General features: G+C 41.9%; 2 protein-coding genes across 4 annotated transcripts in view; both read right to left on the bottom strand.

Moving 5' to 3' along the window:
• The window catches only part of LOC115114500 (tetratricopeptide repeat protein 39C-like), a 35,695-nt gene extending 23,530 nt beyond the window's left edge, over positions 1 to 12,165 (bottom strand). The window contains exon 1 of the mRNA XM_029642779.2: positions 11,656 to 12,165. Coding sequence (XP_029498639.1) covers positions 11,656 to 11,795 — 140 coding nt within the window. The 5' untranslated portion in view covers positions 11,796 to 12,165. The remainder of the gene's footprint in view (positions 1 to 11,655) is intronic.
• A 175-nt stretch (positions 12,166 to 12,340) lies between these two features.
• LOC115114499 (laminin subunit alpha-3-like) overlaps positions 12,341 to 26,175 on the bottom strand; it is a 114,230-nt gene continuing 100,395 nt past the window's right edge. For 2 of the 3 annotated variants that reach the window (XM_029642778.2, XM_065013455.1), the window contains exons 51-75: positions 25,366 to 25,507; positions 25,132 to 25,231; positions 24,911 to 25,027; positions 24,614 to 24,784; positions 24,126 to 24,277; positions 23,658 to 23,873; positions 22,518 to 22,666; positions 22,256 to 22,418; positions 22,006 to 22,133; positions 21,437 to 21,584; positions 21,200 to 21,298; positions 20,910 to 21,073; positions 20,586 to 20,703; positions 20,046 to 20,186; positions 19,670 to 19,818; positions 19,306 to 19,437; positions 18,783 to 18,906; positions 16,352 to 16,485; positions 16,044 to 16,224; positions 15,696 to 15,839; positions 15,214 to 15,379; positions 14,609 to 14,763; positions 14,250 to 14,343; positions 13,991 to 14,110; positions 12,341 to 13,754 (exon numbers count right to left, since the gene is read on the bottom strand). In XM_029642778.2, the coding sequence (XP_029498638.2) occupies positions 13,609 to 13,754; positions 13,991 to 14,110; positions 14,250 to 14,343; positions 14,609 to 14,763; positions 15,214 to 15,379; positions 15,696 to 15,839; positions 16,044 to 16,224; positions 16,352 to 16,485; positions 18,783 to 18,906; positions 19,306 to 19,437; positions 19,670 to 19,818; positions 20,046 to 20,186; positions 20,586 to 20,703; positions 20,910 to 21,073; positions 21,200 to 21,298; positions 21,437 to 21,584; positions 22,006 to 22,133; positions 22,256 to 22,418; positions 22,518 to 22,666; positions 23,658 to 23,873; positions 24,126 to 24,277; positions 24,614 to 24,784; positions 24,911 to 25,027; positions 25,132 to 25,231; positions 25,366 to 25,507 (3,553 nt within the window). In that variant the 3' untranslated portion in view covers positions 12,341 to 13,608. Of the gene's footprint in view, positions 13,755 to 13,990; positions 14,111 to 14,249; positions 14,344 to 14,608; positions 14,764 to 15,213; positions 15,380 to 15,695; positions 15,840 to 16,043; positions 16,225 to 16,351; positions 16,486 to 18,250; positions 18,430 to 18,782; positions 18,907 to 19,305; positions 19,438 to 19,669; positions 19,819 to 20,045; positions 20,187 to 20,585; positions 20,704 to 20,909; positions 21,074 to 21,199; positions 21,299 to 21,436; positions 21,585 to 22,005; positions 22,134 to 22,255; positions 22,419 to 22,517; positions 22,667 to 23,657; positions 23,874 to 24,125; positions 24,278 to 24,613; positions 24,785 to 24,910; positions 25,028 to 25,131; positions 25,232 to 25,365; positions 25,508 to 26,175 lie in introns of those variants that run through there. The other variant, XM_065013456.1, reaches the window with a different exon arrangement.

The following is a 26,175-nucleotide window of genomic DNA, read 5'->3' as shown; positions in this document are numbered from 1 at the left end:
CTCATGGAGTGCAATGTAATCGGGCACAATCGGTGTCCAAAAATGCCAATTACCGATTGTTATGAAAACTTGAAAATCGGCCCTAATTAAATCAGCCATTCCAATGAATCGGTCGACCTCTAGTGGAGATGTAGTTAATTAATCCGTGCTAACTAACATTCGACCACCCATCAGAGATTATTTCAATACTGTCTGCTTTCTCTGTAATTTGCTTGACCTTCACTTGAACTCTGTATCCAGCAAATTAGTACATAAAGCATGTCTGGTTGGAGGGGTGTATGCTGGGCAAAGATTTGTTTTAAATACCTTTATTTAACCAGGTAGGCTAGTTGAGAAAAAGTTCTCATTTGCAACTGCGACCTGGCCAAGATAAAGCGTAGCAATTCGACACATACAACAACACAGAGTTACACATGGAATAAACAAAACAGTCAATAATACAGTAGAACAAAAGAAAACAAAAAGTCTATATAAAGTGAATGTGCAAATGAGGTAAGTTAAGGAAATAAATAGGCCATAGTGGCGAAGTAATTACAACATCGCAATTAAACACTGGAATGGTAGATCGGCAGAAGATGAATGTGCAGGTAGAGATACTGGGGTGCAAAGGAGCAAAAATAAATAAATAAATACCAGTATGGGGATGAGGTAGGTAGATGGGCTGTTTACAGATGGGAGATGTACAGGTGCACTGATCTGTACGCTGCTCTGACAGCTGGTGCTTAAAGCTAGTGAGGGAGATGAGAGTCTCCAGCTTCAGAGATTTTTGCAATTCGTTCCAGTCATGGGCAGCAGAGAACTGGAAGGAAAGATGACCAAAGGAGGAATTGGTTTTGGGGGTGACCAGTGAGATATACCTGCTGGAGCGCATGCTACGAGTGGGTGCTGCTATGGTGACTAGTGAGCTGAGATAAGGCGGGGCTTTACCTAGCAGAGACTTGTAGATAACCTGTAGCCATTGGGTTTGGCGACGAGTATGATGCGAGGGCCAGCCAACGAGAGCTTACAGGTCGCAATGGTGGGTAGTGTATGGGGCTTTGGTGACAAAACGGATGGCACTGTGATAGACTGCATCCAGTTTGTTGAGTAGAGTGTTGGAGGCTATTTTATAGATGACATCACCGAAGTCAAGGATCGGTAGGATGGTCAGTTTTACGAGGGTATGTTTGGCATTCAGAAACCTCTTTCAATAGACATTGCCTGTGAGCATCAGAGGTGAACCAGTTGCATACACAGCTTGAGCAAGACATTCATCAGCATCTCTGACTAAGTTCCTCCATTGAGTCAAAAAAAAACTTCTGATTCCAGGAGGACCATGAACTGTTGCGATCGATAATGTGTCTGATTCATCCTTTTAACCTCAAATAGAACTATATGAACTTTTGTAAGAGGTTGCTTGTTGTGAGCGCTGAGGGAACTTTATGCACTTGGCCAGAGGATTCTGCATCTTTGTTGCATTCTTCACATATGATTTGGCACATTATTTGCAAATGTACACAGCTTTTCCTTCTACATTAGCCGCAGTGAAATGTCTCCACACATGAGATAGTACCCGTGGCATTTTCTTGTAAAGATTAGAAAAAAAGGATTACAAAAAATATATAATATATATACACACACACACACACACACAATACCATTTACATATAAATAGTTAAGCAGTCAGACTAAACGACTCCTTTGTAAGATAAATGTTTTCAAAGAAACATGTATGGAAACAGGTGAATGAACACTCCTCAGTTAGCAGGCTCACGCAAGCCAAAACCCACATGGTAGCAAAAACTAACTAGCAGAAATTGTTAACAAGTTAGAAATTATTTAAACTAGGGATGCACAATATAAAAATTGTGCATCATGTCTAGTTTAATATCGATGTGCAAACCCGATGTCAAAGCTATTTCAGCAAGACAACTCCAAGGCGAAATCCATTAAAGCCAAGATAATGGAATTCATTGCCCTTGACCATCAACTGTTCTCTGTCGTGGGTGATGTTGGCTTTCGCCGACTGGTCGAGCACCGGTACACTAACAAGTGCGCTATTTTTCAGATGTTGCCCTACCGGAGTTAAACAGTAATAGCGTCACTGCTATTAGCTTCATGACATACACACTATGGAATACCGTTTGGGTCTTTGCATGTCAAAAAAGATACAGCAGCACTGTCAATGCTGTACAAAAAATGTCTGCAAACAAGTAAACACCGGCCACGAACATAAAGATATATGAATGAGTGATGGTACAGAGCAGCATAGGCAAGATACAGTAGATGGTATCGAGTACCGTATATACATATGAGATGAGTATGTAAACATAGTGGCATAGTTAAAGTGGCTAGTGATAAATGTATTACATAAGGATGGAGTAGATGATATAGAGTACAGTATATACGTATACATATGAGATTAATATGTAAACATTATATTAGGTAGCATTGTTTAAAGTGGCTAGTGATATATATAGATAGTTCTTATTTGATTAATGGTGGTTGGACCGGTCTTATACATTAGGGTTATTTTAGATGAGGACACCTAGCTATATAGCTAGCTAACTATAGCTACGGAAATGTTTGCAATGTTTTTGAAGAAGAACATTAGCTAGCTCATGGATGGAAATAGCATTTTTTTATGCCCAGCACTGTAGGTGCGCGAGACTTTAAAAAAAAAATGTATTTTAGCATTTTCCAATTAAGAACATTCAAAACAAAAGTGAAAAGATATTAGACAACAATAGGACAACAATAGGACAACGTGACAGTAACAGACGAGCGTAACAAAGAAATAAAAATAATTATATATACAAACATTCAATAAAAAAATAATACTGAGACATTGGATCATGCCGTAGGCTACATTTTATACATTACGTGTGAAATATTATGTGAGGATTATTATATAGAGATTCAATCAATGTGATGTGGGGGGAGATTCTCCATATAGTATACTTCCCATAGCCACATTGCAACTGGCAGGGAGGAATCCCATTTCAAGGCAATACATTTCTTGGCCATCGCTAGCAATATTTCCGTTAGCTTTATAGTATGGCTTTGCCTAAGATTGGTGTTAGTAAAGTTTCCCAGTAGACAGACCTCCGGGTCTAAAGGGAATGCAACCCCGTGAATTGAGGATATGGTATCGCATACCCCCTGCCAGAAACCGTGTAGTTTTGAACACTGCCAAGTGGAATGGAGGAATGTTCCTTCATCTGAGCCACATCTAAAACATAGGGAGGAGATATCTGGGTTGAACTTGTGCAGTCTAGATGGGGTGATATAGAGCTGATGGAGGAAATTAAACTGGATCAGTCTGTATCTGGAGTTCAATGTGGATGTAACACCATCCCTGCATAGGTCACTCCATAGACCCTCATCAAGATTAATACCCAGATCTTTTTCCCATCTAAGTCAGGGTTTATCTAGCTCAGGCAGTGTTAGTCCTGACATAAGAGCATCGTAAACACGGGAAATGGTCTTGAACAGTGGTTGGTCTGCGTGGCAGAGTTGTTCAATAGGTGACATCTTAGGTAGGTTCCATTGTCCCTTGAGAGTCACCCTAATAAAGTTTTGTAGTTGTAGGTAGCTAAAGATGTCCCTGTTAGGCAAGTGGTATTTCTGTTTCAGCTGATCAAAAGACATAAGAACTCCCTCGTAACAATGTTCCAGAAGAGTGATACCCTTGTCAGACCATGGTCTAAAGTTACTATTCTGGAAAAACATAGGAATCAATCTTTGTTCCATAAAGGGGTTTTAGGGGAAAGGAATCACCCTCGTCTGAACAGCTCATGCAGTTTGCACCATGCCAGGACACAATGTATAATTAAAGGGTTATCTGTGATGGTTTTTATAGATTTTCTGTCCCATTTGTAAAACAATTCTGCCACAGTGTCATCATTTACCTCAAGCTTTTCAATGTTCAACCATGAGGGAGAGGGACCATTGTCAAACCTCAGCCAGAAACCTAGGCTGTGCAGCCCAGTAGTACATTCTAAAATTGGGGAGGTTTAAGTCCCCTTGACTGTAATCAAGGGTCAGTTTATCCAGCCCAACCCTAGGGGTTTTGCCGTGCCAGATAAACTGTCTGGTCAAGCTTGTCGAGAGAGGAAAAGAATGCTGCTGGAACAGGGATAGGGAGAGATTGAAAGATATAGAAATCTGGACATTAATTTGAATTACATTGATTCTATCCAGTAGAGCGAGAGGTAAGTCCATCCATTTACAAAAGTCACCCTCCACCTTTTACAACAAACTGGCCAGATTGGGTTTATAGAGTTTGTTCAGATTACCATCCACCATTATGCCCAAATATGTGAAGCCCATAGGCAACCATCTAAAAGGAAACTTGTGCTTGATGGTATGATGGTCAGAGAAAGAACTATAACACTGTAGTAGCATCTGCAAGTGAGAGAGGAAGTGTTCTGGGTTTGTTAGAAATAAGATAAGGTCTTCCGCAAAGAGTGATCATTTATGGGTATGGGGGATCACCTCAAAGCCATGCATGTCAGGGCACGTTCCAATAGCCTCAGCCAACGGTTCGATGGCGAGGGCAAAGAGGTGGGGGCTAATTGGGCAACCTTGTCTGTTCCCCCTATAAAGAGGGAAAGAGGAGGAAGTAATCCCATTGGTAACAATCCTAGCTTTAGGAGATTTGTAGAGTGATTTTATCAAATTTACAAACACGGTACCTAAACCAAACTTTTCCAAGACGCGAAAGGTATGGCCATTCAACCCTATCTAAGGCCTTTTCAGCATCGAGGGAGACTGCGACACTAGGTATTTTGTTTTTGTTAGAACCTTCTGAGATTATTGGAGGACAATCTATTAATTATGAAGCCAGTCTGATCTGGGTTGACCAACAGGGGAAGACATGTCTCCAGTCTCTTAGATAGCATCTTGGTGACCTGTTTACAATCTGTGTTAAGGAGAGAGATTGGTCTGTAGGAGGCGCACTTTAGCGGGTTTTTCCCTTTCTTGTGGATTACAGTAATCACTGCTTGAGAGAAAGACTCTGTAAAGCAGTTGTCTTCCCTGGCTTTTTTAAGTACCTCCCCATAAGGCAGGGGACCAACAGCTCCCTAAATACTTTATAGAACTCTGGAGGGAAGCCATCCTCCCCAAGAGATTTATTAGAAGGTAAGGATTTAATGGCCTCCAACAATTCAGGAACTGAGAAGTGTTCACTCAGGCGTTCGCTGTCTTCCCCTGACAGGCATGGGAGGTTGAGAGAGGAGAGAAAGGAGTCGATCTCTGATAGATCATCGCTTGATTGGGAAGTGTAGAGGTCTTCATAGTATTTCTTAAAAATATTATTAATTTCAGTAGGGTCGAAAGATCTCATTAGTAAGAGTTTCTATATCATTAATTGTCCTTTTACTTTCCTCTGCTTTCAGTTGCCATGCCAATACTGTGAGCTTTCTCTCCAAGCTCGTAATAACGCTGTTTTGATTTAGTGATTGCCCTCTCAGCTTGATACGTGTTCAGAATATTATATTTCAGTTTTTTATTTACCAAAAGCCTGTATAGATCTTTAGTCGGGCCTCTTTGGTAGGTTCTCTCTAGCTCTGAGATTTCAGATTCAAGGGCACTCAGTTCCGCACCGTGTTTTCTCTTCAGCCCTTTAGTATAGGAAATTATCTGTCCCCTCAGATAGTTTAATTCTTTGGGACACATTGAAGGACTGTCAGGAGCGGAGGGTTTGTTTGTCAAAGTAAAAATATTGATTTGCTCTTTGAAGAATGCACAAAATTCAGGTTGCTTTAGGAGTGTAGAATTTAGTCTCCATCTATATGCTCCATTTACCTTGTTATGAATAGAGATTGATAAAACCAGAGGAGAATGGTTACTAAGCAATCTGGGGAGATACTCGACATCTAACACTGTATGAACCAGTTGTGTCGATAGTAAAAAGGTATCTATGCGCGTGTGTGTCTTGTGTGGGTGTGAATAAAAAGAGTAGTCCCTATCCTGTGGGTGCAACTGTCTCCAGATGTCTAGTAAATTGAGATGTTTCATGAATGACATGGTGAGTTTGCCGGCTTTGCTAAGAAGTGAGGGTTTATCAGAGGACCTATCAAGAACTGTATCTAAACAAAAATAAAAATCTCCTCCAACCAGTAGCCATCCTGGTGGTACTTGAACAACCTGAAGGAAAACATTCTGAATAAATATATGGTCGTCGAAGGAGCATAAATATTCAATAGGATCCAAGACTCTGAAAACATATGCCCTGCACCAAAACAAACCTGCCAGAGGGATCTGAGATGGTGTTGTTGACACAGAAGGGGATGTGTCTACTTATCAAAATTGCAGTTCCTCTTGCTTTGGAGTTAAAAGAGGACGCAAAAACTTGTCCTACCCATTCCCTCTTCAATTTCTTGTGTTCACTGGCTGTAAGATGTGTTTCTTGTAAAAACACAATGTCAGCCTTTAATTTCTTAAGGTATGTATAGACTCTTTTCCTTTTAAATCGGGCTGTTAATAAACTCTTGAAGCTAGGGGGCACTATTTTTATGTTTGGAAAAATAACGTTCCCAAAGTAAAACAGCCTATTTCTCAGGACTAGATGCTAGAATATGCATATAATTGACAGATTCGGATAGAAAACTCAATAAAGTTTCCAAAACTGTCAAAATATTGTCTGAGTATAACAGAACTGATATTGCAGGCAAAACGCTGAGAAAAATCAAATCAGGAAGTGGCTTCGGTTTTGAAAACTCCATGTTACATAGCCTCCCATTGCTACATTTAAAGGGATATCAACCAGATTTCTTTTCCTATCGCTTCCTCAAGGTTTCAACAGTCTTCAGACATAGTTTCAGGCTTTTATTTTGAAAAATGAGCCAGAAAGATAACATCGCGTCAAGTGGTCACATGAGTTGCCTGCGCAACAGAGTTTGGAGAGCTGTTGTTTTTCCCTCTCCTACTGTGAAAGACATTTGCGGTTGATATATTATCTATTATATATTTTAAAAACAACCTGAGGATTGATTATAAAAACGTTTGACATGTTTCTGTGGACATTAAGGATATTATTTGGAATTTGTCTGCATTGTCGTGACCGCTCTTTCCTGTGACCGCTCTTTCCTGTGGATTTCTGAACATAATGCGCCAAACAAACGGAGGTATTTTGGATATAAAATCATCTTTATGGAACAAAAGGAACATTTGTTGTGTAACTGGGAGTCTCGTGAGTGAAAACATCCAAAGATCAAAGGTAAATGATTAATTTGATTGCTTTTCTGATTTTTGTGACCAAGTTACCTGATGCTAAGTGTACTTAATGTTTTGTCATGCGATCGAGAAACTTACAAACGCTTGGATTGCTTTCGCTGTAAAGCATAATTTCAAAATCTGAGATGACAGGTGGATTAACAAAAGGCTAAGCTGTGTTTTGCAATATTGCACTTGTGATTTCATGAATATGAATATTTTTAGTAATATTATTTGACTGTGGCACTATGCTATTCAGCGTTTGCTGATGACAATTAATTCCGCTTAAGGGATGGGTAGCGTCAAGAAGTTAAGACCTTTTACGTTGAATGTGACATATTTTAGTGGATTAAGCATAGGTTGGGTTTCAAATATGTAACTGAATGGAAATCTATCACATGTAGATAGTTAGGAAATGTTTCAACTTTGGTTTGAATACAGAAGTGACCTGTGTCTCTTTAGGAAGGAAACAATAAACATAGAAAAAAGGAAGAAAAATTAAAAATCCCACCCACCCCGATTGTCAGACTAAAACAACAATCCCAACAATCAACCATGAATACACTTGTAGAGATACGTTGTTGCTCGCTTTCCATCTTGCTCTTACTAGCTAAACCTTGGCATAAACTAAAACCTGCGAGCTCTCTAAGTTGAAAACAAACGTTGTGAATAGATATTTATGGCTGAATATTTACTGCCCACGGTAAGGGCTGCTTGAGTCTCTTTTCGAAAGATTAACATAAATGAGGGGGAAGGCAGTGGGCCTAAACCCACTTATTTGCTTCGCCCAGTGGATATGGACTAAACCAAAATATACTCTCCTGTAAATGTAGTAGAACTCACCCCGGAAAGATACAGTTAGTTGAAAATGTACAAATCAATTATAGCGACCAGATAGGAGAAAACAAACAAACTGCATCTTATCCCCCAGAGAGACCGTCCTGGCTCAGACGTTGCGCAGTTCTTTGAGAAAAGTGTGCACTTCTCCCGGTGTGCACTTCTCTCAATGGCTTCGGCCTTTGTACTGAACTTTCATCCGCGCAGGGTGGATGCGGTAGCCGGTGATGTTATTCTCCTTCAGTGCTTTGGCGGCAGGTCTGAACTGCTTGCGACATCTGGCGAGATCCGCACTCATATCCGGGAAAAGGCTGACCCTCTTGCCATCGATGGTGATGTCCCCTTTGGCTCTTGCAAGTTGCAGTATCTTCTCTCTGTCTTGGAAATGGAGGAACCTGATCAGGACGACCCGTGGGGGCTCATCTGGCCGGGGTTTGGCGCTGATGTTCTGTGGGCGCGTTTGATTTGCAGTGGCTTGGTGAAGTTGATTATACCTAGGACATCCGGGATCCATTGAGTGAAGAAACGGACCGGGTCACGGCCCTCGCTGTCCTCTTTCAATCCCCCCACATGGATATTACTACATCTACTCTGGTTCTCCATCTGATCTACCTTGTTTTTGAGGTAGGCATTGTCCTTTTGCAGTTGTATCAGAACCTCGTCATGTCGAGGTACGGTTATCTTCAACTGTGCTATAATGCACAACTCTGCCTCAGTCGTTCTCTAAAGGAGATCATTCATGGAGGACTTCAGGTCGTCAATGGAAGAATGGAGTTCAGCCGATTTCTTATCGATTTTCAGAGAAAGACCTCTGTTACCATCCTGAATTTCCCGGAGGAGAGTAGCCAGCATGTCGTCAGGCTTGCAAGAGGCTGCCGAGAGCAACAGTCTGGAACTGTCGTCTGAGTTATGAGGGCTAATGCTAATCTTGCTAGTTGTAGCGTTATCGTTATCTTGGGAATCAACAACGTTTTGGTCGTCCTTCTTGCCTCTCGGTCGGAGGTCCATGGCTCTTTGGGAAGGTAAGTACTTGACAATTTATCAGCCGATGTTAGAATATTGTTTCAATGTTGTTATTTAGGTAATAATAGAATAACTTTGAAGAGGTCGGTTTGTTAACGTCTGCTCAGCGGCATCACTTGCTCCCCGCGCGAGACAACTTTACCAGCATCATAGCATACGTATCGATGAATCGTTGTGACATATGAAATACGAGTAATAGTGTGATCACTGTGTAACAACGTGTTATTTAACATGCACCTTTCTGACACGCAAAGACCCAAAACATGTTCCATAGAAATCCTGGTTGAGAATGAAACGACTGAACAACAAAACAGCACAGCAAGTAAGTGAAAGAAATTGGTTTTGATTATGATTTTACTGGTAAATGGGGACATACTTAAATGCCAACAAAAAAATAACTTTTTGGTCAGTGTGGTGTGTGTGTGTAACCTTTATTTAACTAGGCAAGTCAGTTAATCAGTTAATAACAAATTCTTATTTACAATGACGGCCTCCCCCGGACGACGCTGGGCCAATTGTGTGCAGCCCTATGGGACTCCCAATCACGGCCGGATGTGATACAGCATGGATTCGAACCAGGGACTGTCGATACGCCTCTTGCACTGAGATGCAGTGCCTTAGACCACTGCGTCCATGTGTGTGTGTTAACTATTTAACTGTACTAGAATGCTTAAAAGGCCGGTAATTTTTTTAATATTGGTTATGGGTGTCGGTTTTTTAGCAAGGAAAAGATTGGATATCATCGACAAAAATGTCATATCGGTGCATCACTAATTTAAACACTTTGCTGTAGGCTACTATTTACTAGTTAACAAAAAATAATGTTTGTCTTGTAAAATATATTCACCCCACCCAGTATTGTATTCAAAACTTACCAGAGAGCATGTCGTCCTTGGCTCAGACAGTTTAGTCGTGTGGGCTCAATAGCATCTCATTAGTGTGCAAGATCTTGAGAATCAGCTGTACATGTGATGGAAGAATGCACTGTACATGCAGAGGGTTGCAATTCCATTGAATTGGGGATAGAATAACCACAATATGCCACCAGGTCTAAAATTGCCTTGTGTATCCCACAAAAAAAAGGTCCACTGTTGTAAGCTAACCTTTTTAATGAATTTAAGCTAAATTCCCCAAATTCCAGGGCGTAACTTCCCATGAAAAATGTCCAGATATGTATCACTAAGTTTCTGATCCTTTGCATCATTCACAATTCATCCAGGACTATCTGTAATCATGGTAGCATCCACAGTCATGTAGAAGTATATAGAAACATATTATTTTATTTACAATAAGTTACTCCAAAACAATCTGAAACACAACCAAAACAAACAGCAAGCACATCCAGTGTCACCAGATTGATGTAATCATTGCATGCTAGAAATTTGGGAGCAAATACTAAAAACTTCTGACTACTTTAATACACATAAGTGTATTTGTCCCAATACTTTTGGTCACCTAAAATGGGTGCTCTACGTACAAAAAGTGCTGTAATTTCCAAAACGGTTTACCGATCTGGATGAAAATACCCCAAAAATTAAAGCTTACAGTCTGCACTTGTGTATCAATGTATAATTTCAAATCCAAATGCTGGAGTACACAGCAAAATTGTGTAACTGTCCCAATACTTTTGTAGCTCACTGTATATGTCTAGTCCAGTTTGGCTTGCTCATCACAACAAGCCTCTCAAAATAGCAGAATAGTGAATTGATACTGATGTAAACTATTGCGAATGTGTTTGGAGTCAAGAGTTTGCATTGAGGGGAAAAGGGAAACGTTTCAGAATACAGAACTACAAACAAACACTGAATTAAATGATCTAGCATGACAAGAGTGAGGTGTATAAGAAGCTAGCTGTGGGGAGAAACAACATAAGGTATTTAACAGATTGACAGAGCAAGTGAGCAGAGAGAAAGAGGTGTCTACAAACAGACAGAGCTCTGTGGGAGAGAGAGAGCTTGCAGGGGTGGGAGAGACTTAGAGGAAGAAGGTGCTTTGCTGCTATCTGCTGTGTAATGGACGACTTTCACACTTCACTGAGTCATGGCTACAGTATGTCATGAGATGTGTAGGTTCCCTTGGTTGCACCCTCCTTATTTGGTCTGCTTGAGGATACACCAATAAAAGTGTGTGTGTGTACTTGGACTCGTGTGCAAGCACGCACACACACACAGAATACCACGTGTGTAGGCACAAATACTAGTCAAAAAGGGACAATTTGGCCCAAATGACTAAAATGTGATTTATTTTTTGTCTCGTGTTTAAGCACCAATGCACACTGACAGCTGATGAGGGACAGTTTGAGTCCCCATTGTGATCTTGCACACTTGGATGGGCCACTTGGAACCTAATGTCAAGATGTAATTTGTTAGAGCGGTTGCTGTAGTAGGTGATTGAAACGTGAAACTCATGAGTTAACTTACATTGCAACACATTAGCCTATAATAATCTGTTTCACGTGGGCTTGCACAATCGAAAAAAATAAACAGATCACGGAACAAAATATGATAGCTCCTCAATTTCAATATTTCCTAAATTAATGAACCAATTACAGTGATAGTCTATCATCTCATTATTTACGGAACGGGACCGTCTGACCTGTATTTTCTGAACAGATCGTCGCTCTCCTTGAATCCGTTGTTGAGCAGCATGTTTATTCCTTTAAATGCCAACTCTGCGTCGTCAATCTGCTCCGCTTTCTCCTCCACATGTTGCTGGGCTGGTTCTGGTTTCGCCATCGATCACAACCCGTCTATTTAGTGTCGACAACGGATTGACAAATTGTCAGCGCGCACCGCCTATCGAACCAAAACACACCGGTGAAATGGAAGTGACAGCGGCTAGACTTGTGGGGGAGGTGTGCACTGCACCTCGTCTCGTTGCAACTGCTGTACAGTAGCCTGCCAGCACCACCCACTTCGAACTAACAACGGCTATTTCATGTTCTTATAAATAATACTTTAATTCTAGCAAAAAGTGTTTGCGGTACAACAATACCGTTGAGTTACATCGTTTTCTTCACCCCTTTGTATGTCCGCCTTTCTCTTGGTCGGGGTACGTGCCGAAATAGAAACGCTGCGCGATCATATTTTTCTTGTCGACAGGGACTAGCCAATGAGCGTTAAGTGTGCACATGTGAGAAGCACTAATTATCCAACATTTCCAATACTGTCTGGCTCCAGCAGGTATATATATATATATAAAACATCAGGGAGAGGGTAATATGCTCTATATTCTATATATCAACTCATGTGCATAATGTACAAAATAATACCCAAAACACTTTAATATTGGATATGGGCATGCTGTCTGCTGTATTTTATTAAAAGGTTACACATAAAATTTAAACACCAAGTTCAAAAGAATTACAAGCATTCACAACTGACATAAATAGGCAATGAAGACAGACAGATGGACAGACATGATTAACCCACTCACAAATGTTGAATGATATCAGTGGTCAAAAGGTAGGAATGCATACATGTACAATAAAGGGTGGCCAAGTGTAAAGTAAATGGTAGCTGGTGTATCTGCCAACAGTGAATACATTTGCACTGAATGTTTCATTATGGAAAATAGTAATCAAGTATTATACACAATTATATACATAGCTTAGTCTGAGGTATATCCACTTGTATGTGAGAAAACCGAAATAAATATTTAGTTTTTTAGTTTTGTACATTTCTCAGTGGTCCCAATTCGGTTGAATATCATTTTCGAGACTAATCTATTGAGGGAAAATGTCTTGCTTTTTAACCTTTATTTAACTAGACAAATTCTTATTTTCAATGAGAGAGAGACAGATTTTTACCTTGTCAGCTCAGGGATTTGATCTTGCAACCTTTTGGACACTAGTCCAACACACTAACCACTAGGCTACTTGCCACCCCAAGAATTTTCACCAAGAATTGACTATTCCCGAATCCATATTGATTATTAAAAATTATTCTGAAAGACAACATTCACATAAAGAAATATCCCAATGCAATTATAGTAGGCCCTACATACAAAAATGGATCAGTTCAGAGTTACATGTCACAAGAGATACAGAATGGTCATTTAAATCGAGTCCATTGTTGTGACTGACATTTTCTTTGTTAACTGGTCAACATGGCATTTGTTTTTTAAAAGTGCAGGGTTGCTTAAATTTGCTGGCCATGATGCAATACTGACCAAACACACACCACATCCACTCTAAAAATCTAAGGAAAGCTTTTATATACTATGGGGGAGGAGGACAGGAAGCACAAAGGAAGAGCCTAAATGGGGTGAAACAGACATGTCTAACCCAGATGGTACAACATTAGAATATATTCAATAACAAGATGGTGATAATGAACACATTTATCACCAAATAAATATACTATAGTGTAACACTACAGACTAGCTCATCTCTCTTTATCTTTAGTTTCCTCATACAGAGCAACATACATGAACATACACACACACACACACACACACACACACACACACATTCTCTGTCTTTAGATTAGATTGCACATGGCAGCCAGTAGACAGTGAACATCCCAGGATGTGGTCATGGACTAGACTCTACTCAGCAGGACACTCTCTGAGGTTGACTGGACCGAACACCCCAGAGAGCTTCTCAAAGGAAACCGGGTCCTCGTTGATCCTCATGTTCTGGATGCAGCCCTCGAAGGACTCTGTGACAGGGAGGGTCAGGTGCATGGACGTCTCTGCACAAGGAAGAGTCAGATACAGTACTGTATTCAAGAGGCAAAATAGTGATGGAGTCTAAATTCAGTGTGACTATATATTTGATTCTATCTCTGATCTATCATTCACCGTCCTATAGGATGTAAAGGTTATTATTTGTGTAAAATACAAGAGGGGCTTCATTACAGTGGACTCCAGGTCTGAAAGAGTTTGAATGTAGTTTTAAATCCAGTGTCCTCTCCTCCAGAGTACCTACCTGGAATGCCGCCTACATAGAGAGGGTCTTTGGTTAGAGTAGAGGACGAGGAGGACGGTCCTATTTTGTGGTCACCCTCGGTGTCCACATGCATCTCCACAACATTGTTCCTCTTGATCACTGAAGTGAGAAACACACACAAACACACTCATTCCCCATGGGCGTCACTTATTACATATTAAATATACTTATTACTATGAATTTGTAGCTAGCTAGTTGAATAGAGGCACGTTATAAAATGTTATGACTAAAGTTGTACCTGCAACTCTGTGGAACATTCCGTCACACAAGGGCTGCTTGGGCTGGACGGACACGTTGAATTCACCTGCTCCATTGTTCACCCGTGCCACCACCTGGAGAAACACATGTGCATCACAACACTGCACAACAGACTTATGGCTGCTCAGGTACCAGTGTCTGCAAGGCAAGCCTGAACTAGAATCACGTTTTAAATGCTTTGAAAGTCAAATGTAACCCTTGAGAGGTCTGAAAGGTCAGCTTGAAAGGTCAAATCTAGCACTTGAGGGGTCAAACTAGTCCAAGGAATCATGTGTCAAGGAAACAATTTCAAGGCTGTGACTGGCCCAGTCCAGACAGCATAGTGCAGGGCAGGCTCACCTCGCCTCTGTGCATGTAGAGGCTGAGGTGGTGTCCAGTGTTGGGCCCACGGCGAGGCCTGCTGGAGTCCCCCGCATGGAGCAGAACACCAGTCAGACTCCTGGGACGGATGTCAAACACCACCTCAAAGCTGGAGCCCACAACAAAGGAATCATCTGGAAAAGACATCATCATCAGCCTCATCGTTGTTATGATTCTCATCTTCATCATGCACCTAATCTCCCGTGGGCAGACTCAGCGTGTAGACTGAAGAATCTGACGGGACTGAATGGGATGTGTGAGATAACGAGCTGCAGTAATTCTGGTTGTGGGGTTTTCGTCACTGGTTATTTAAACATATGAGAATTGGGTGAAGGCAAAGCTTGAACTGCTTCGCCTTGAGTGCTTGGCGCGTGTGCCCACACGGATCGGAGGGGAAGCTTTGGCTGAGATTTTACTTTTGCGAGGGTGGAGACTTCCTTTTTTGCCAGAACTCAACATTTCTAACACGTATGAACACAGAAGTTAATCACGCAGTTGACCAAATTACGCAAGATTTTACTTCTGGGTTAATGGAGATTATCCTGCACCATATTACCAATCTCAATATTTTGTTTTCTACTCACTGATAATGACATATGCCCCTCTTCCTGAGAAGTAGGCCCCACTCTGTGCCTGTCCGTCAAAGCAGGGACCAACACCATGATTGGTGGTTGGTTCTGGCATGGGAGTGCCATTCATCTTGAAGTTGCGCACACAGCCAATCACACTTTGCTTTGGGAGGCGCTTCCACTGAAAGTAAAGAGAAAATACAATACACTTTTGGGGGTGTGAGTGTATACTGTATGTGTGTTCGTGTCTGTGTGTGCCTGTGTGTGTCCATCAGTGGAGGCTGGTGGGGGAGCTGTAGGAGGACAGGCTCATTGTAATGGCTTGAATGGAATCAATGGAATGGTATCAAACATATGGAAACCCCGTTTGATTCGGTTCCTTTTATACCATTCCAGCCATTACAATGAGCCTGTCCTCCTATAACTCCCCCCACCAGCCTCCACTGGTGTCCATGTGTGTGTGTGTGTGTGTGTGTGTGTGTGTGTGTGTTGGCTACCTTCAGTTCTTTGTTCAAGGAATCAGGAGCACTTCCCATGTAAAGAGGAGAGATCAATTCCATGGGGGTGGTTAGCTGTCCACCCTGAGCCCTGATACCATCCACTACCAACCGGAACTTCTTCTTCTCTAGGCTGAATATTACCTGCAGAGGTGAGGTCACCACAGAGGACAAATAAATGTACATCCCTGTCACTGACTGATTATAGTGCCACAGAGTAATTTGGTAAGTTTTCTCTCATGAAACATTGAAAAACTACTGAATAACTACTGCAGACAACTGTTTGTGAATATATGACGTGAAACATCATTACTGAGTCCAGATTGTCTTAGATTGTAACCCACTGACCGAGTGCCACTTTCCATCGTTGTACTTCTCCCTGTTGAAGATCTTTTTGCTCTTGTCTACTGACAGTCTGATCCTGCCCTTGGACAGGTAGAGAGCCACGTGAGAGCTCCCCCCTCTGGTGGCTGCATAGAACAACAGGCCTTTGGCAGACTTGGTCCTCACGTCCAGGGAGAAATTAGGTCTGGTGGAGGAAAGAGACATGAGTCAGGAAGGAAGGAAGTAAGTAAGTAAGTAGGTAAGGAAGTAAGGAGAGAGAGAGAGAGAGAGAGAGAGGGAGAGAGAGAGAATGTGTGAGCGTGTCTACTCACCTGGGCTGGAGTTCCTGGGGAGTGAGGCTATAGCTCAGGCTACTCACAGTGCCCCCAATGTGGTAAGCATGTTCAACCAGGGCAGGGTGTGCACACACAGAGAGACTGTCATCTGACACCTCAATAACACCATCCTATACAGAACACACACAGGCACAGAGAAACGGGAACTCAGTATTAGAGACAATGGCTTAAATATGTGTATGCGATTAACCTCCAACAAAGCACTGGGGTGGGACTTGCCTTAGTCAATTGAAATGTGATTCTGAAATGCAAAGACAGATTTTGGAGGATATAGAGCTTTGGTGAATATGACACTCTGCTCAATGACACCTTAACGTCAACCAACTGAACAAGGTCAACTAACTGAACAAGGAGACTCAGTGTTCCACAGAAAACAGTTATGAGCCCATTCTCATTCCTGAGTCCTCCTTGTTGTCTACTGTAGGCCTCTGGGAGTTAGAAACTGTTAAAGATGTCTCCCATTTGGGGGTGAAAGCTGCTTTGAATGGTGATCTGTTGATAGGCTTGCATATTTTCCATCACACTTTCCCCATTATCACCATCTCTTTACTGAAACCTGAATCACGATCACAATCTTCTCATTTCTAAGATGTGTGAGATGTATCACAAGTCATGTTTCCTCCACAAAAATGACATGATACTTCCCAGTCTGTCATTTTGTTGTTTTGTTTCAGTTTAGGTGTGAAGGAATGAGGGCAGGAGACAGTATGTGTAGCTTTTGATGTGGCATACATTCTTTTGGCAAGATACCTCGTCATAATTGCCTCTGAACATGTGTGTGCCATGTATATGCTCTTAGTATACACATAATCATTATAAAGATCTGCTTGCGTGTACTGTATTTGCATTAATAAAAATGCATATGAAGAAATAGCTTATAAACAACCAAATAGGACACTCACGCTTGGCACCATTTTAAATACTCCACCAAAACTGTATGGATATTATATTATTCATGGGCGTAATTGTAATCCTAGCATACGGTTGTGCCAATCTGTTAGTCATTGCATGTTTTCATTGGGAAGAGTTGGTCTATTAATGCATTTTAATCAACAGAGCTGAGGTGTTTAGAGTGACAGTGATTGACAGGTGCTCACAAAGAAAGAGATAAGTGAGCTTAGTGGTTGATTTATTGTTGGAGACTTAGAAGATCAAATCATTTGGATAGACAGAGGCCAAGGTTCTCAGGTAAAAATGCTTGAGAGAGCATACATCAGTCAGTGGTGGCTGGTGGCACTTTAAATGGAGAGGACAGGCTCATAGTAATGGCTGGAACAGAATTAATCGATTGGTCTCAAACACATCAAACACCTGGTATCCATGTGTTTGATACCATTTCATTCACTCAATTGCAAACATTATTGAGCCGTCCTCCCCACACCAGCCTCCTCTGGCATACAGTAAGAGATGCATGACAATGATGCACACACAAACTCTAACACCGCGTATGCATGACAATGATGCACTGCTTTTACTCAATACTCTGTGTAATGTTCCAGTATACATTCCAGGTATTCACAGACCATAACTAATACTGTTCATTCCTAGTGCAATGTTCCAATAATACACCCTCTGTCATTCCATAGTATAATAATATTATGATAGTATATCCTATTATGATAGTATCTCTGTATAGACCATAGATCATTCATTAGTTCATTGGTCCTAGTCATTGTTAATAGGGAGAGCAGAAAAGGAGTGAGGGCAGGGCAATGACCTAACATCAGGCTGGTTGTTACCAAATGGACTGATGATGATAGTGAATGAGTGGGTTAATAGATGCTTGTTAATCACTGGTCAGAAAATGGGTTTATTGTCATGAAACATGAAACAAACTTAAGATAGAACAGTGTACAAATCAACAGCGAAACAATGCTCATTAAATAATTGTTTTTAATAGTTAGTTTGTATTTAATAATAGTAGTCATGATGATGTGGATGTCCATGCAGTACAATAGCAATGGGCTTGTGCAAACATTGTGTGAGATGCTCATATTTCTCATGTCAATATCAATTCATCCTCATTAGTTGGCAGGTCGTCCTTCTCTTCATCTCTGGAAACAAAGCAGCACAAAACACTGTGAACGCCACATAAACGCAACATGCATGTGAAGCATGGGATAGATGCTGAAGTGATAACTGACACCAACCACTGGCTTGTTGCTACAGTAGGTAATCATAGTACAATGTTATTGGAAACTTGGATTGTCTCGTTCCAACATCAGGACAAGGGGAAAAAAATACAATTGTGATTGGTTTGACGAACACAAAACATACAAAAAAACATGACGCTTTCCTGACGGTCTCACAAGTTATTTGGTAATAAATGTAGTCATCAGTTAGGTAGGTCATTATTGTAAGTGAATCGTTGTAAATTGAGCTAGCTGAGTTCACTGTTCGTTCTCACCTTCCTGGAGGTGTTTCGGTCGAGCATCAGTTGTGGAGGTCTGTCAGCACTACACATATCTAGCAGCACATCTCCTGTAGAGCTGAACTGACTCAGGTCTTCTGCTCTGTACAGAGAGTCAGGCCTGCAACACAACACAACACACACAGCAACTTTCAGGAGGTGATACAACCAGGATAGTATCTAATATCAGGACATCAGTGCACTATGAAACGTGAACTATTGAATGTTTAATGTCAACATTAAAACTACCATGAAACCTTCCTGCAAAAATAAACTTCTACGTTATGCTATGTTATGTTGTAATTAATTACTTGCATTTCATATTCAATGTGTATTTTTTGTATTCTGCAGAGTTCATTTGCACAAGGGTCTCAATATTACTCCCTGCTTCAATAAAGGTTGAATAAATAAAACTACGACGACAGCCATGATGATCACTACATGTATATCACAACTATTACTACTGCTGTGTTGTTACTAACGTTAGACATTGTAATAACACACAGAGAAATGAGCTTACCTTCTCAGGTAGAGGTTGGAGATGCAGCCTTGGAAGGTGTCTTTCCCCAGGAACACAGAGTCTGGGTTTGAACTGAAGGAACCGGAGGTTATCTGCCCTCCCAAATCATCCTCATCTATCCGGAGCTCAATACTGTAGGGCAACACGAGACATGCATTCACATATATGGTACTTACAGTATATGTGTCAGTGGTTACCAATCGGTATAGCGAGTGTGTACTGTACTGTCACAACAATCATATAGTAAGTCTCAATCTTCACCAGTCCATCATGGAACTGGATAAATGTAACATTTCACTTTTTTTTCCGAACATGTGGTTTTCATAGACTTCTATCAATCTATCTTGACTGTTTGATGTTCTACCTTTGAGGAGACACTCTCCTGGTGGCAGTTAGGTAATGCCATTTGCCATCCTGGTACTGCTTGCTTGATTTCAAAGATGTCCAAACTTCGTCTTTGAATGTCAGAACCACGTAGCCGTCGACCAAGGCAAGTTCGATGGCACCAATGCTCTGTCGGAGACCGGGTGGGGATAACAAACAGTCAGTCCACTTACATTTGCTGTATCCTAATGCTAAACTGTTAAAGCAACTGTTGAAGGAAGGAGGGAGGGAGGGAGGGAGGGAGGGAGGGAGGGAGGGAGGGAGGGAGGGAGGGAGGGAGGGAGGGAGGGAGGGAGGGAGGGAGGGAGGGAAAGAAAGAGTCAGAGAGAGAAAAATGGGTGTTGTAGTCTACTAACCGACTCGGTGTTCTGCAGTAGAAGCCCCTCTTTCTCAGAGCTCTTGAATCCCAGTGAGACTGTGATATCATTGGCCAGGCTGAAGCCTTTAAGAGCAGCTGACAGAGAACTGCCCACGTTGAACTCTGCTTTACGAGATGCCTGGAACACAGAGACATTATCATGCTTTTACTAACAGTGGACTGGAGTCAGTTACAGCATCAAAATACACGGTACTGGCACGCAGAAATGGCTTCCTGACAGTATCAGTTATAGTTTCCAGTAAGTAAATATCATAGTGGTATGAATAAAAATATAATTCCATGGTATTGATTTTATGTGAGAATTCAATAATTGAAAAAAGGCAGTCTATTTTCAATGACTTATCAATAAACTTAAAAGTAAAATCTATTTATTTCAAAGGTTTCAACATTTTTTAAAGTTTAAAATCAACTCAACAAATTACTTCCTGAATTAGCTACCTTCAATTCAAATTGACCTGAAAACACTGACTACTGTGTTGACCACGTTTGAAAACTTTAGTGAAAGGTGAAGACTTACCAGGAGGTCCTTGGGACAGCCCCGGCTGATGCCCACTTTTTCCTGGAAGTTGGGGAACTTGCTGTTGAGCTTGACGTTCTTCATGCAGCCCTTCAGTGGCTGGGAGGTGATGTTGTGTCTGTGAGCGAGAACACACGAAACACAATTTTATTTAGACTCCTCTGGTATGGTGTAGGTTTAGGGAAACAGTGTACTACCAATAACGATTTAAAACTTACTCAACATCCATGTAACATGGGCAGAGTTTGATCATGGAAAATGGAATACCAAACATGGGCCAAACATAATAATAATGTTCCTAGTAAGTGGATGAAAAGCACTCACCTTTCTCTCAGGGCTTGTGGTAGGCCACCGATGTAGTAGTCTGCATAGTCACCAGGGGTGTACTGGACATTAGCCTTGACCACCTCATTTCCTGCTACACGGATCTTCATCTCTTGGCTTCCTTTAGACTCCATGATGATCAACACTTCTGCCGAATCTGCATCCTAAAGGGAAGGAAAAATCAGGGGGAACCATTTAAGCAAAAACAATGCAAATTCTACAATTAACCAAATATCAAAAAGGATCAAACAGACAAATTATTCCACCCATCTAGCGCCAACTGCATTTACCACTGGGAAGACTTTGGTGGTGCTTCGTGCTGGTTCTCTGAGCAGGTTACTGTGGATGACAACGTAGCCTCTCTCGAACGTCACACTGTAGTAGTTGTACTACGAAAAGGAGAAAACAAGCAACGTTAAACACAGCCAGTGGACAGACTGACAACAGTACAGAATTTCAACAGCTATTCAAGTGTCATCAACTTTACCACACCAAATGTTTCCCAGTAGAAATAATAAGTAGCCTACCTCATTTCCAATGTAGAGGAGAAGCCCATTCTCTGAGCGAGTGGAGATGGTCTGGGTCAGGAGGAGGGTGGACACCATGACACCTTGGGTGGACACCTTGGCATAGCCAGTCCCCTCGAAGTAGTCAAACACCACTGGCTGCATATACCTGGGCACAGGGGATTCAATCAGAATAGGGTTAAGGTTAGAAGATGTAAACACTCATAACTACCTGGGGTATGAGGAAAACTATACGTTTTCAGATGCTACACTGGATGTGCGCGAGCAGTGTTCTCAGGCGCGAAAATAGAACTGCGGCCTAATTTTACGCTGAGCAGTGTGAGCCTCTCGCGGAGCCGTGCTGCTAAAGCCCAGGTTTCGTTGAAATGAATAGGAGCATGTCACACTGTGAAAAGGTTACACGTCCAGCGTAAATAGTTGAACCACCTGTGACTGACAGGTTAGATTGACTGTCTAACAAGGACTCTGAGGCATTTTGAATATGGGACCTTTGGTCTTTGTTGTCCTCTGATCCAGAAGCATTATCTCCCGTCAATAACTCATTAGGCTTTCAGTAGCTCTAAACCAACCTCTTGCATGGAGTCTCCAGGTTGATCTTGACAGCCTTCTTAAAGTTGTACAGACTGATGAATCTGTCGTTGAAGGTGGCCAGCTCGATGCATCCTTTATAGTTTGGGTAGTTGAGGGAGGCTGGAGGCTATAGAAACAAAGCATATTCAGGTATAATAAGACTGTTTGAGAATGTTTCAATAGTCAGGAATAGTACTGTCACCTAGGAACTGAAATGTTCATTTCCAGTTAATGTTTTGGGTTGCTTACAGTGAAGTTGGAGGGGTAGCCCCCGACATAGAAGACCACGTCACTATGGTTCAGGTTTAGAAGGTTCCTGGTCAGCTCTCCCTGCTTACTGCTGGTCTGAGGAGGGTCCGGGTCATTAGATGTGAACAGTTTGGTGAGGATCACCTGTGCGTCTTGGTAAATTCTAAGAGATTGTAAAAAAGGTCAAAGTTAGATCAGGGTTAGTCACTCAAATAACCTTTCCAATTCCTAAGACTTGAGATGGACGAAGGTATGGTTTTACCTGTGCAGGTCCACCTTGTCAAAGAATGCCGGCTCAGAGGGAGACCTAGTAATGTGGTCTGTCTTGATCTCATACTCTTCTCCGCTCAGCTTGTACACACAGAACAGCACATTCTTCCTCAGGGCCATGCCAATGTAGTCTTTAGATGACTGTGGAAAAGAGAGGTGAGGACCATCAGTGGGAGCATTTCCAACCACAAGCAAACTGTCAAATGTATACGGTGCCATTATTTCAATGGAGAAGTATACAAATGATCCTATATAACAGGATCTAGTGTGGCTCAGTCGGTAGAGCATGGCACTTGCAACAGCAGGGTTCCCACGCAGGAGCAGTATGAGAAAGAATGATAAGAGTGTCTGCTAAATGACTCAAATGTATCAGGAGGATGGCGACTGAAGTGACAGAGTTTTATGACCATAAAGCAAATGGCCAAATCTATACCATCCAGTTAGGAGAACAAGAAACTACAAGGGCCAGGTTGTGTCTTGTCTAGGGCAACAAAGCTGCTGGTAATTTACCAAAGTTACCGGAACCTTCAGTAATTTTGGTAATTAACAGAAAATCTATGGCAATCTATCGTAACTTTGGTAATATATACTTGAACAACTTAGAAAAAAGGTATGTGTCCACACTGTCAATGAGTTTCATTTAGATAGACCACATGGTCCAAGAGAGAAAACTATTCCAACTATTTATTTTTTCACAACTGCCACCAGTTTCAGGACCAAAAATGGACTTCAAATACATATTGACATAGTCAAATAAATCAAAGTTAAAAAAAAAATATTAAAAAATATATATAATATTTCATGCTGAAACACTCATATTAAACAACATTGTTATCCACTAAGTTGATGGTTTATATTTAGGATAATATTTTACAGTATTGTAATTCTATTTTTAAATAATTTTAAATGATTATTTTGTATATTTTCATATGATAATCCCACACAGAGGGCCAGAGATAATTACAGACACCTGTGATAATCTGAAATACCCAAAAGGGCAACTAGATGTCTTGTGATAGATTACATAAAATCCTTGAAAGATACCAACATTTTGGTAGTTTACTTGTAAACTTTGAAGGTTTTAGATAATATACCCTCCTTTTGCAACCCAAGTGCTGTCCAGTCTACTCACGTCTTTGTTGCCGAGGTAGAGTACGAACATGTCTCCCTTATCTGTGGTGGTGCTGTCCTGTCTGCGTCTGCGTGTTCCATCCCCTCTGCCGATGTCGGGGTTCACTGGTCTCTGCAAGGACAGGGACAGGGCAGTGTATGCCTTGAGGTCCTCCATGTCCCTGGGGGGACGCAGCTCCACATGGCCCTCACCACTGAACTTCATAGGGACCACAATCTGGAGAGACAGGGGGAGGAGATGAGGAGAGAGGTTGTACATGGTTAAAGGAATCAGCAGTGTAAAGTTAAATCATTGTTTTCCTTTATGGGAATAACAAATGATGGTACATATTCACCAAAGGCCTCTGTCAAGACCTAGACCTGTAATCCTTTCACCTGTATACTATATGGCCAATGGAAGGGGAATAGGTCATACACAGTGGGCATATCTGGTGGGGTGTGTGTGTGTGTGTGTGTGTTCTGTTCTTACCCTGTTGGCTGCGTCTCTAGACTGCTCGATCAGCTCCTTGATCCTCTTGATGTTCTCTGAGATGTTGGTGACGGGGGACAGCTGAGAGCTGAGCTCTTCCACCTCTGAGATCTTATCCTGCAGAGACGGGATTGTGTTCAACAGATTCTTCACTGTGGATGGGGAGAGAGGGAATGGGGAGAGGGAGATACAGAGAGAGAGAGAGAGAGAGAGGGAGATACAGAGAGAGAGAGAGAGTATAGTTAGACCTTTTAACCATTTTACACCTGTACAAAACAGGCACAGAGTGGACAAACATTGCTGTACATACAGTACTGTACATGCATGGTAATATCAGCAAATAAGACAAGTAGTATTAATTCAACCTTTATTTTCCAGGTGAGTCTCATTGGTTCAGGATAGAAATCTCTTTTTACAAGGAAGCCCTGTCTACGGGTGTATATTCCCTCCATCCTATGCAGACGTATGTTAGTGGAGTGATCCCTCACCTGACTTGTTCACATCATCCATGACGCTGCTGAGGTTGGAGTCGGAGGGCATGACGTTGATCTTATCCACTTCCTCTCTGATGGCATTCAGTCTGTCCATGGTGGTGCTAGCCGTATCATTGGCTGACGCTGCCTTGCTCTTCGCCTCGTCCAACATGTCTCCTATGTCATCTGACGGGAGGAGAGAAGAGAGGGAATGAGGGAAGGAGGAGAGGGGTATATTCCTCCATTGATCAGTAATTCTCTATAATTTGAGCTGATCTATCAGACTTCCTCCTACTATCTGAGCCGGTTTACCTCTCACGATGTTGTTCAGCTCTGCCTGAGCGTCCATAAGGTCCTTCTCCAATGCTTTCTTCTTCTTCTCTGCGTCCTTCAGGCGTTTCTCCTGGGCTGTGAGGTGATCAGAGGCCTCTGTGGAGTCAAACCAGAGTTCAGTTCAAAGTCATTTAAGCCACATATATTTGGTTGGCTCCCTGCCAACTCTAAAAACTCTATTAGAACTTATAGCAACATACCTTTGAGATCTTGTTCTGCATCCTCTGCTTCCCTCAGTAGGTCGTTCCCGCTGTCTTTCAGATTCTTAGCTCTCTTTGTCAGGTCCTCTTTCTTCACATCCTATATTGCAAAATAATAACAGAAGTTTAAGAATATTGTTAAAACAGAAGGTAAAGCAAAGCCACATAAAAGTTGAGGTGCTGATGATTCATTATCTCTGTGATAAGGGTCTAGTGGCTGGACTGTGAACTGACCTTGAGGGCCTTGTCAGCTGCATCCTTGGCCTCCTTGGCTGCCTTCTCTGCAGCGTTGACTGCATCTGTGATGTTCTTGTAGGCCTTAATGGCGTCCATGGCATCACGCACATCAGAGCGGCCACTCGAGTCCCTCACAGCACTGTGACATAGGAAGATAGAAAGAGAGGAAAGGAGGGGAGGTAGAGAGAGAAGGAAGGGAGAAGAGAGGAAATGAGGAGAGAGAGGGGGTAGAGAGATAAGGGTAGAGAGAAAAGGAAGGGAGAAGAGAGGAAATTAGGAGAGAGGGGGTAGAGAGATAAGGGTAGAGAGAGAAGGAAGGGAGAAGAGAGGAAATTAGGAGAGAGAGGGGGTAGAGAGATAAGGGTAGAGAGAGAAGGAAGGGAGAAGAGAGGAAATTAGGAGAGAGAGGGGGTAGAGAGATAAGGGTAGAGAGAGAAGGAAGGGAGAAGAGAGGAAATTAGGAGAGAGGAGGTAGAGAGAGAAGGAAGGGAGAAGAGCGGAAAGGAGAGAGGGGGTAGAGAGAGAAGGAAGGGAGAAGAGAGGAAAGGAGGCAGAGCGAGAATACACAGGTCAACACACGCATCTGGATTTTCAACAAAGCAGAACAACAAACATGCAGCCTGTGGGGGATCTATCTGATCGCAGATCTATCTGGCACGACCCACTGAAACCACCCAACATAAACATCCCTGTTACAGAACCACAACGCCTGGCTCCAATAGTAGGTCGTTTACACTGAGCCTTTATTGCTCTCATTAATTGTGCTGAGCTATTATCTGGCATCTTTTGTACTGTCCTGTAAAATGT

This window comes from Oncorhynchus nerka, linkage group LG9b (assembly GCF_034236695.1).
Source record: "Oncorhynchus nerka isolate Pitt River linkage group LG9b, Oner_Uvic_2.0, whole genome shotgun sequence".
Lineage (NCBI taxonomy): Eukaryota > Metazoa > Chordata > Actinopteri > Salmoniformes > Salmonidae > Oncorhynchus > Oncorhynchus nerka.
This window is presented reverse-complemented; position numbering and strand designations above follow the sequence as displayed.